Genomic DNA, 11,497 nt, shown 5'->3' with positions numbered 1-11,497 from the left:
GGCATCTTCTTTGGTCTCCTTCTCTTCATCGATAGCATCATATTCTTCTTTGTCACTATTTACGATGCTAGTTTTTATTACTTCTTTGTTTTCGTTGTTGGTTAAGCGCCGGGTTGGAAGTATTAATTTTTACAACGTCAAAGTTCATCTTGACAAAGTCAATATTTCTCTTTATATACAGCAAGGAGCACTGATGATGATTCATTCGGAATCGAAATATGGCCTTATTTGCAGCATGAATTCGAAAAATAAGTTTATTTTGAATTTTAATAAACTAAACGTTCACCAAAAAACTTTAGCGAGAAAAATCGAAAAAACGAACTACAAACATATTAACGCCAAACATTCGGTAGAATTTATAGAATATTGTAAAAATGATGGTCTATTACCAACATATATATATATATATATTTATATATATATATATATATATATATAATGTAAGTATGAGTGTGTATGTATGTGTGTTGGTGTGTATGTATGTATGTGTGTGTTGGTGTCTGTGTTTGTAAAAAGTATACAATACCAGATATTTGAAAAACATTATCTGGATGAAGCTACGTGTTTAACTAGTTAGTTTTGTTTCGTCTAATTATTTATTTGTAAATTTTTGTTTATAAATTCAGTTTTGTCTTTAAATAAATAAGGGAATGTATTTTTAAACTTTTGTCTGAGGTGAGATGTGTCTTGTGAGGAATTGATATGTAGAAGATTTGTTTCTTTCGTTTTTAGAAATATTACTATTATTTTTAGACCCAAGCAATTATTATTGTGGTTATTATATTGTCAAAAAATAAAAAACTTTCAATAAAGTTTAACGTATAATTCTTCAATATAGTTCAGCTCTACTACATATAATAACAAACATACATTAATAAACATTTTTATTGTGATAGTGTCATAAACAACACGTATATATATATATATATATATTAAAAATGACATTACGTACTTTTTATATATGTGTGTTTGTACAGGTTGAACAACAAAACGAAATAAAAACAAACTGATATTTATCTGTGTTTCAAGCAACTAAAACGACCGAATTAAAAATTTCGAACATTTTGAATGAAATATGTATTGGTATGATATACACGGACCGGTGATACAAGAAAATTTTTAATCAAATTTGTATCAACAAAATCTGAAATCTTACCTATTGGACCACGGTCTATTTCTTAGATTCCATGTTCTCAAAGTGAGATAATTAGATAATTCGCTCTCAAATTGAGATAATTAGTCGATCATATAATCAAATGCACCGACAACAGAGTCCAAATAATATGTCCTTGTATCTTTTATTTAAATCAATTTTTACGAATTTACTTCTAACAAAATACCTCGGTTATTTCGGGGTCCACAGACATCGCCAAAATACTCATAAACCACATTTTTTCAAATATTTAATCTTCTAAATAACTTTTTTAGAGATTAATAATCATTTCAAGACTTCAAAACCGGCGAATCTGGATCGGAAAAACTATGATAGATAGAGAGTACAGTTTATACTTAATCTGCTTAGCAAAATGCCGAAACTCCGATGCGATTTATGATGAAAATATGCGCCATTTTAATTAAATAGTATATTTCAAATCTTCTCAAAAAATAATTAACAAGAATCTTTAAAATAACCGTTCAGAAACTGTCAAGAATTCGGAGGAGAGAGTTATGAACAGAGGAACGCCATATATACAAACGTATGAAATGATAAGAATTGAATCACCGCGAACGGGTTCACATCCGAACAGATGAACATACAAACAATACAAACATCAGAAAACAAAACGACTTTAAAAAATAAACAATCCAATCGCATAAAAAAAGCATTTTGAATGATATTTTTAAATTTATAAAAATCATTATCTTGGAAAGAATCTTCTGGGCGGAAGCCCACGTGACAACTGTTCCCTTGGAAACCTCGGCCTGCCATTAAAGAAAGGGGCCGTCACAAACCTTTCCCTCATCATTGGACCACCCCTGGGAGGAAAAAATGGCGGCCTCTGGGGTCCACGTCCGCGAAGGAAGTTAGGAAAGTTGGGCCTCATCATCATCCTGCCAGGCATTTGTTCATTTGGAGAGAAAGGAGGCCTACTTGAGCAGTTGACAAATGGCGGCCGGTGATTGAATCGCTGGCGTTGTTGTACGGGAAGGTTTGGTCGCGTGATGACGTTGTTGTTGCAGTTGGCGATGAAGTCATCGTTCGGGAAGTGATAGGCAGGAATATTTTGCAAGATGCCATCTCCATCGTTCAGGTGCATGTCATCAGCCACTTCTACACCCTCATCATTGGCCACATCGTCACCTTCATAATTCTCATCATCGTCATCATTCTTGTTATCTTCACCGATAACTTGCTGTGAATCGCCGACAAACATTTTGGGTTTCTTTTCAACTGGATTGTAATCATCGTCATCACCGGCGTCATCATTTTCTTCATCTGCAGTAGCGTCACAAGCGACATCGCCATCACTATCGGGTGCCTGCTTATTCTTTAAATACATTTCTAAAAATAACTTCGGCGCGAAGAGTGGGCCACCGGGCGGGACGACCTTAGGGGGTGAGATGTTCACCCCCTCCTCCTCCTGTCCATCGCAGTCATCCAAACCGTTGTCATCATCATCATTATTAAAATTATCAAAAATATTATCATTATTATGATAAACAAAGCCGCTATTATCATCCTCATCATTATCTCCACCCACATTATCATTATTATTATTACTATGGGCGACTTTGCTATTGTGTCCGTAATCAAAGGTAACAGCTCTAGGCGCGTACGGGCGATCGTCGTAACTATCATCGCTGCGACCGCCATAATCATCGGCGGTGACGTCATTGTCGTAATCTTTAAAACTACTTCCTCTTCCCAGACTGCTGACAGCGTTGTACACTTTGGCTTCAGAAAGTTGATGATTCCTTGCACTATTATTATTATTATTATTATTACTACTACTATTACTACTATTGTTAATATTATTATTGTTGTTGTTATTTAATTTTTTCGTAGAATCTAGAATATTCTTCAAGACATCAAAGACATCTGGCTTCAACTTTGTAACCTTTGAAATCAAGGAAGGTTCAACGACTATACCACTTAACGATTTATTAGTACTGCTACGGCCGGCCCCACAACTAACATTATTAATAACAGGTGGAGGTAGAGTAGTATTGCCGTCAGTAAAGTTGCTCAAAGTGGTAACTGTAGCAGCAGCAGCAGAATTATTAATATAACTATTATCATTACTGATTTTATTATTATTATTATTATTACTACTCAAAAAACTGCTACTTAAGTTATTATTATTCTTATACTGATCAAATAAGCTTAATAATTTAGAGGTAGCCAGTACATCATTGCTAACATTACTGGCAAACACATCATTATTATTATTATTGTTGTTGTTGGTATTGTTATTATTATTATTTATAAAGGTATTTATTAGATTAGTATTGTTCATGGGCTGGCCAAGGACATCTGACAATTTCGATCTGCTCACCATCACCCCATCATGGTCATCACGACAACTATTGTTTTCATCATGAACTAAGGAGTTAATTGGGTCAGTATTATTCTTGACTTGACCCAGAATATTGGGTAATTTAGCATTTGAAGGCATCACTTCGGTGTTGCTAGCATCACTAACACAATAGTCATTTCGTTGCTGAACGGCCTCAGTAGTTTGATTATGTGCCAGGAATTTTTTCAACAGTGACATTGGATCTAAATTCACGGATGATGCTGATGATGATGACGATAGCGATGATGATGATGATGATGCTGCTGCTGCAGATGATGACGACGACGACGCTGATGATGAAGCCGACGTGGCTGATGATGATGGGAACGGGGATAATGACGACAGAGATGACGATGACAATGTCAACAATATAGGAGGAAGTGGGGGTGGTAGTAATGATGATGATGATGATGACGTTGCTAGTGATAACGATGATGACGTAGACGATGATGACGTAGACGATGACGTGGCAATGGTGCAAGCTGCTGCTGCTGACGTCATCTGGGGTGATGGCAGTAGAACCTGGTAAAGCGAAATACACAAACGTCGTCATCATCCTATTTATAATAATAACAACAACACCTTACAATGAAAACAAGCATCATCATTATCACCACCATCTCTTCGATGAAACAAGCACCGTCATCATCGCTATCAGCAACGTCATCATCACCCTACCGACAAAAAAATAAAAAAACGCATACCTTTTTAGTAGCAATAGTTTCACTATTATTATTATTATTATTGTCATTATTATTATGATTATTATTGTTAGTAGTAGTAGTAGTATGGTTATCACTACTATTACAAGCAGTAACAATACTACCAGTATTAAGATTATCATTAATGACAGGGTTGATAGCAGCTTTCGTGGAATTAATTTTAACATCCATGCCATTACCGACTGTTGATTCTTTGGTCCTACCATTGCCGTTTGCGACCGTGACGTCATCATCGTCATCGGGAGGGGGTGGTGGGGGTAGGAAAGGGGCGAGATGGTGCGTCGGGGTGATCTCGGAGAAGTGCGCCCCCAAATTAGGGTTAATTTTCAGTAAAAGTGGGTCGGTGAATGTGTTCAAGTTTCTGAAGCCGCCTATGAATGACAGCTGCTGCTGTTGATGTTGCAATCGTTGCTGCTGTTGTGGTGGAGGTGGTTGTTGTTGTTGGTAGAATAACTGATGTATAAGATGCTGCTGATGTTGTAGGGTGTTCAGCTCATCTCGAAGTGCTGTCGCTGACGTCGATGAAGACGCCGTCGTTACTGCTGCTACTACTGCTGCTGCTACTGTATTTTTTGTGGTATTTGTTGAGTTTTCAAGACTTTTTACATTTAAACATTAATTTAGATGCCGTACTTTAGAAAGTAAATCACTCACCAGTTTTAGCAGCAGCACTACCATTATTATCATTCTCAGTTTCCCCATCTGAGACGTCCATATCTACTAACTCCATATCATCCTTACTGCAGCTACCAACAGCTGCTGTCGTAGCTGCTGTCGTGGCTGCTGTAGCAGCTGCTGTAGTAGTTGCTGTATCGGGTGGTAATGGGGGAATAAAATCCGGAACAGGTGGTGAGGAGCAAGGCGATCCCAAAGGACTCATGGGAGGAGGAAGGATTTTTATTTGCTCATCCAGTTTTTTCTTTATTGCTTTCACTCTACCGCTGAAGTGTTTGTATGCCTATGTTTTGGAAGGTGATTAGTTAACAGTTTTTAATACACCATCAACAAGCAACAACATCAAACACCAGCCAAACGACAACGGAAACTAACATTAGTAACAATCCTGGCATCTTTATACTGATCACTATAGTACAACATGGCGCATTCTAGCTGGTCAATTAAAGCGACTCGATCTGTGATTAGTGTCTGGCCGCCCTCGATGTACTGTGAGAGGCTTTCGTGGTTGTCTTCGATTTGATGGATGTACTGCTTGCCTTGCTGCCGATCTTTCGTGGCAATAGTAAAAAAGTAAATGAGTATGAAAATAAACATACCCTTGAATAAATCATTTTAACCAATTGAGATTAGTAGACTGTATAGATTGATTAACAGTTAAACGATTAACTAGTTAAATGTTTAATCCAGTCATAAGCCACATAATTACTAATTACCTGACACATTTAACACAGTGACCAAGTTAATTATCCAACCCTGATTAATTAATTAATTAATTAATTAATTAACCTTTGATGAGTTTAGAGATCTGTTGCATGTTGATGTCGGCGTTGAAAGTGGTCAACTTTTTCCTCTTCTGCTCGAGGTGGTCTTCAAATTCGTTGAACGAGGTCAATGTGTCTTGTAGGCACTGTATCTAATTGCGATTGGTCAGTTGGTTCAGTGATAGATTGAGTGATTGGTTGACTGATTGGTTGGCTGGTTCAATGAATAGCTGATTAATTGATTAATTAATTGACTGATAGATTGATTGGCTGATTGATTAATTCACATTTAAAAAAAATTTCTAACCTTAAACTCTGATAGAAGTTTACTTTTAGACGCTTCCACAGTTGTGTTGTCTGAAATTTTAATTGTAAAAATAATGGAATAAATAAATAAATATATGAATAAATACATAAATAAACAAACAATGAAAAAAATAAAAAAGAGAAAAAACATACTCAGTAGAGATAGCAGCATATCAACAAACTCTTTCTCATAAATACATCTCTCATCCCAAATCTTGAATATTCTCTCCACACTTTGACTGATGGACTTGTCCCTGTGTATGTACGTGCATATGTGTGTGTGTGCGTGTATGTGCGTGTATATGTGTGTGTATGTGCGTGAAGTTAGTAACATAACTCAATAACAAATAAGCATACATATATAGATGAATACATCTGTTCTATACATGCATACATAGAAAACTAACAAAAATAAAGGCAAGCACATATTCATACATACATACAAACATACATACATACAAACATACATACAAACATACCGAACAAGTAGGGCAGCATCCTTGAGCACCTCTTTAAATGCATCTTTATAAACTAGAGCATGATTTCTTCTACAGGTCTGAACAATCTCATTGCAGATATAGAATAATGTAAGTCTACGTTCTATTTTAGCTGTGGGGAGGTATGATGTATGTTTGTATGAATTGTATATGAGTGAGTGCATGTAGTCAGAAATGAGAACAAAATGAAAATATAGGTAAAACAATTGAAATGACAAATCATTTAGTTAGTTATTAAATGAAGCTACTAATTATTAAGATTAAAGTTAAACAAATATAAAAAAAATACAAAACTCAAATCCAATTGACACTAACTTGTTTTTAAGACTTTAAGCCACATACCAACAATCTGATCACACTGTAGTTTTTGATTGAGCATCCAGAGAGCCACAGCCTGTATGCTATCCTGTGTGGCCTTGGCCCCAGAGAATTTACTCTCAACTAGTGACTCATCTAACAACTTAATTGTCGCCATTTTTCTTGAGATTTCACCAATTTTCAACTAATTTGATCCTAGATTAGTAATTTGTCTTCAGTTGTTGAGACTTGAACTAGAGAATTCTTTTAAAATTAAAATTAGAAGTATAAAATTAAATTCCGTTGTTAATTTATTCTATTTTATATAACTTTGAAAAAAGATGTAAATGATATGTAATTTTCCGATCGTGTCTGATCGTTTCAAATATGCCTCGGCCCCATCTTACTAATTCCGGAGACAACTAATCCTAATTTGTATTTCTTATAATTTCTTATACGATATTTAAAAAACTTTTAATTAAAAATATTAATTAAATATCTGTTTAATATAATACTAACATTTAATAAATAAAAATTATCCTTTTTAAAATCAAAATTAAGAAATTTTTATGGTGAAATAAATACATTTAAAACAAACTGTCAGTTTATATAACAAAGAAATTAAAAGTATGGACAGATAACGCAATTTGTAAAAGTATTAAAGATACATTGTATTAATTCGGTTTACTAGAAATTAAAAGTTAGACTTTCATATAATGTATTAAAAAGGCATAAATTATAAAATTTTAATAAGTAACGAAATCTCGAAGTATAATATAGGATAACGCAAATACAGGTGCTCGGCATATTTCCATGGCAATCAATTCTTCAATTTACTCCACGCGAAAGTTTTACACGAATTAAAAAATATAAAATCAATTTTTTAGTTTTATGGCTAAATTCTTATAAATAAATTTTTCAAAATTTAATATTTGTATTTAAAAATTAAATATATTCTCCGATTTATCCGTCATCATGATTCCAATGGGCGATACATTAGTTCGATATGACAATCCCATATCAATAAGCAAGAATAACCTGGAAACGAACAAGAAGATTGAAAAGGTATAATTTATAATTATTATGTTACATGCACACTCACATACATATATACATAATTCATCTACCCATTCATTTCACACATTCATGCAAACATATACAAACAATGAAAATATATTATATTATACACACACAAACACACACCTATAAACCTCAGAAAAGTCAAAAAAGATCATCAAACTCGCCTCTGTTCGATAGTTTAGTAACGTCGCCATCTCCATCTCCGACATCTGGAGGCAGAAATAATGTTCCTGATGATTCTTCTATACAGAAGACTCAGGATATACTGAATGCCATGTTGCCGCCAAGGTTTTCCTGTGTGTGCGCGTGTACGTGTGCGCGCGTGTGTGTGCGTATTGTGTGGAAATTGAATTTTATGTTAGTAGGATTGAATGAAAGGATTAATGAAAAATGGTTGTTGTAATGAGCATACTGAGCTGCAATGAAATAGGTCAATACAGAAATAATATCTATCAGGCACTACTAAAATTTTTAAGTTTTTAAATTAATTTGACATCGGACATGTGAAAATTTTATATCATTGTGAAGGTTATTTATTTCTCTACTTTGTATATATATAGAATATTTTGTTAAACATTGCACTAGCATGACTGAAGAAACGAGCGAACGGATGGATGAATGAACGAACGAATGATTGAATGAACTAGATTAACACAAACTGCCAGAGAATGGATAGCGAACGAACAGCAATGGATACAGCATGTCTCGAGCACTCCGGCGACACGTTCGGATGTGGTAAATATTCAGGAATTGTTGGACAAGAAGCTCCAACAGAGGCAAGCCAGGGAAACCGGGATCTGTCCGGTTAGGCGAGAACTCTACTCCCAATGTTTCGGTACGTCGGTTCGCAAATTTTGTTGTTCTTGCTAATTGTGATATTTATTAACTAATTACTATATTAAAATTATTCTTTACTTATAAATTTGTTAATTAATTCGTTAAATGTAGCTGTCCCTAATTTTTTTAATCATCAGTATATCGGTCGTGTTTTATCTTTATGTTTTTTTGTTGAATAAATTTATTTGTCAATGTATGGTTGCGACATGTTAAGTTGCAATGGTCGAATTGAAAAAACACATACAAAGACACACACAGACAGACACAAACAAACGAACACACACACTATCTGCAGACGAGTTGATCCGTCAGGTGACAATAAACTGCGCCGAACGTGGTCTCCTGTTATTACGAGTGCGTGATGAAATACGACTGACTCTAGATGCATATCAAGTCCTGTACGAGAGTAGCGTGGCCTTTGGAATGAGAAAGTGTCTGCAGTCGGAGCAAGGAAAAGTTGATATGATCAAACAGGTTGTTACCATCGTGACTGTCACGCCATGAGGAACTGATCAGCGAGGATGTTGTGAATACGGCGCGAAACTCAAATGCCCACACATACATACACACACAAAGTACCTACACATACTTACGCACGCAGATAGAAGATTTAACTCGAGAGAAGGCTGAATTAGAGAGGCAGGTTGCTGAAGAGAAAGCGAGATGTGAGCAGACGGAGAGGAGATACCAGGAACAGAAGCATCTAGAAGAGAAGAAACATTCGGATGAAGTTCAGTTCCTTAAAAAGATCAATCAGCAGTTAAAGGTTATGATGATGACGACCGTGATAGTGATGACGACGACTATGATGACGATGAGAACAAAGTAGAAAGTGTCGATGTTAAGTGTCGATGCTTTATGTTAATCACCACCGTTCACACACACGCATACATTTATCCAACTGATATATCCTTCCAGGTTCAGCTAGAAGGAATAATTGCTCCGAAGAAACAAAATTGAAAAATATTTTTCTTTTTTCAATATACTAACAAATTAATTATTCTGTTTAAAACAATTGAACGAAATCCGGGAAAAATATTTCAATTGAATTTTGAGATGAAATTAACGACGTATTGATAGAACTGGTGCATGAGGTCCCTGCAGGAGCCAGCCAGCCATTCAAACTGAATGCTTTTATGCTTTCCATCGTTCAATAAGTTTAAAATAAACTGTATAATAAACTGGTTATTGTTATTATTATTGTTATTATTATTAATATTATTTTCACTGGTACCGTTATCATTACTATTATTATCAAGGAGAACAGCTTTATTATTATTAACATTATCATTAGTAGTAGCAGCAGCAGCGGTAGTAGCATCTGCAGCAGCTGTAGTGTCGTCACTCAAGACGTTAACATCCAATTTTAATTTCTTGCCAGTTGGTTCTTCACCATCAGCGTCACCATCGTCGGTATCTCCGTCGTCAACATTTTTTCGATTCGTTTTAACTCTATCATTAGCATTATCATTATGATCGTCGTTGGCTTGATTCAGTCTCCTCTCTGCCATCATCATCATCTTATGTTCACTCGTTCTCTCTCTCCCACTCATCATCTCTATCTTCTCTCCCTCTATCTTTTTCACACCCATCATCTCTCTTCTTCTTTTTGATCTTTGGTGGGACCATGTATTCTCGAAGGCTGTGACTATCCAGGATATTTTCTCGCATTTGAATGCGTCTGTCCGCCTTTCGAAGAATTCAACCTGAATGATTGAGTGAATGAATGAAGGAATGAATGAGTGAACGAATGAAAAAGATTGAATGAATGAATGAATAAAACGAATGACTGATTGATTTACACCAGCGATTGACTTATTGATTGAATAAAATGAATAAGCAAGATGGTTAATCTAAATGAAATGAATGAATAAATTAATGAACAATTAATGATTGATTGATTGATGAAATGACCTTCAGATCATTAAACATTCCCTCTATAAAAAACTGCCATTCCCCCATAGACTTCTCAATGTGTTTCGACGATTCCAGCTTAATACACAATGGCTGTATATGCTTTTTGGGAGATTTCATCAATTTCTGAATGATAATAATTACAATTGTAATAATAATTAATAACAATTAGAATGAAAACACACATACACGCACATAAATACACACACACAACACATACACACACGTACACACACACAACATATACACAATCAACCGAAGTATAACAACACCAATATACACAACATGGCTACTGCAACTAATACTACAACTACTACTACTACTACTAATAATAATAATAATAAGCTGACAGCTAATTGGATGTTGGAGTCACATGACCAGGCTAGACCCCACCTCATTGTATGGCCTTGACAGAATTCAGTTGTACATACATTAGTGATCTAAAATGGTTTATACGTACAAGGCATTTACACAAATATCATGCACAATCCTTTATTGTTATAATATTATAATATATTATATTATCATAATTATTATCATTATAATAGATCATAATTTAAATGGTTTTTATGGCCCTCCTCTGAACTTACATTATTTTCTTTAAGGTATTGAAGGAGTGGCTTCATACTGCACTTCTTGCCTAACATCGTGCTGTAGACTCTTTAGAAATAATAAAAAAATAGATTTTTACAATTAATAAAGTATCAGGATTTGGACAACATGTTAACATTCAACACTCATTGATGTACATACATTCATACAAACATTTTCACATATGCAAAAGAACAACCTAACAAATAAACACCCAAACACACATACAAACAAACATACACATACACACACACACAAACAAACATACAAACAGAGAGACACACACAAGCAAACAC

At 34.9% G+C, this 11,497-nt stretch overlaps 4 protein-coding genes across 4 annotated transcripts in view; 2 read left to right on the top strand and 2 right to left on the bottom strand.

Annotated features, from left to right (window-relative positions):
* The window catches only part of HELRODRAFT_194042 (hypothetical protein), a gene marked incomplete at its 5' end in the record, with an annotated part of 9,129 nt that extends 8,117 nt beyond the window's left edge, over positions 1 to 1,012 (top strand). Inside the window, one exon of the mRNA XM_009030127.1 lies at positions 474 to 1,012. The remainder of the gene's footprint in view (positions 1 to 473) is intronic.
* A 543-nt stretch (positions 1,013 to 1,555) lies between these two features.
* HELRODRAFT_194041 (hypothetical protein) lies at positions 1,556 to 6,957 on the bottom strand (the record flags this gene model as incomplete). Its single annotated transcript, XM_009030126.1, has 8 exons — positions 1,556 to 4,040; positions 4,223 to 4,803; positions 4,895 to 5,198; positions 5,291 to 5,466; positions 5,705 to 5,771; positions 5,987 to 6,036; positions 6,457 to 6,594; positions 6,798 to 6,957. The coding sequence occupies 8 exons, from the start codon at positions 6,955 to 6,957 to the stop codon at positions 1,860 to 1,862; spliced, it is 3,657 nt and encodes a 1,218-aa protein (XP_009028374.1). The 3' UTR covers positions 1,556 to 1,859.
* A 797-nt stretch (positions 6,958 to 7,754) lies between these two features.
* HELRODRAFT_157857 (hypothetical protein) lies at positions 7,755 to 9,656 on the top strand (the record flags this gene model as incomplete). Its single annotated transcript, XM_009030125.1, has 6 exons — positions 7,755 to 7,844; positions 7,996 to 8,147; positions 8,525 to 8,694; positions 8,992 to 9,170; positions 9,298 to 9,462; positions 9,615 to 9,656. The coding sequence occupies 6 exons, from the start codon at positions 7,755 to 7,757 to the stop codon at positions 9,654 to 9,656; spliced, it is 798 nt and encodes a 265-aa protein (XP_009028373.1).
* HELRODRAFT_194040 (hypothetical protein) overlaps positions 9,650 to 11,497 on the bottom strand; it is a 3,004-nt gene continuing 1,156 nt past the window's right edge. The window contains exons 4-7 of the mRNA XM_009030124.1: positions 11,201 to 11,270; positions 10,961 to 11,050; positions 10,611 to 10,736; positions 9,650 to 10,402 (exon numbers count right to left, since the gene is read on the bottom strand). Coding sequence (XP_009028372.1) covers positions 9,737 to 10,402; positions 10,611 to 10,736; positions 10,961 to 11,050; positions 11,201 to 11,270 — 952 coding nt within the window. The 3' untranslated portion in view covers positions 9,650 to 9,736. The remainder of the gene's footprint in view (positions 10,403 to 10,610; positions 10,737 to 10,960; positions 11,051 to 11,200; positions 11,271 to 11,497) is intronic.

This window comes from Helobdella robusta (genome assembly GCF_000326865.2).
Source record: "Helobdella robusta unplaced genomic scaffold HELROscaffold_65, whole genome shotgun sequence".
Lineage (NCBI taxonomy): Eukaryota > Metazoa > Annelida > Clitellata > Rhynchobdellida > Glossiphoniidae > Helobdella > Helobdella robusta.
The sequence above is the reverse complement of the archived record's forward strand: the minus strand, read 5'-3'. Positions and strand labels throughout refer to the sequence as shown.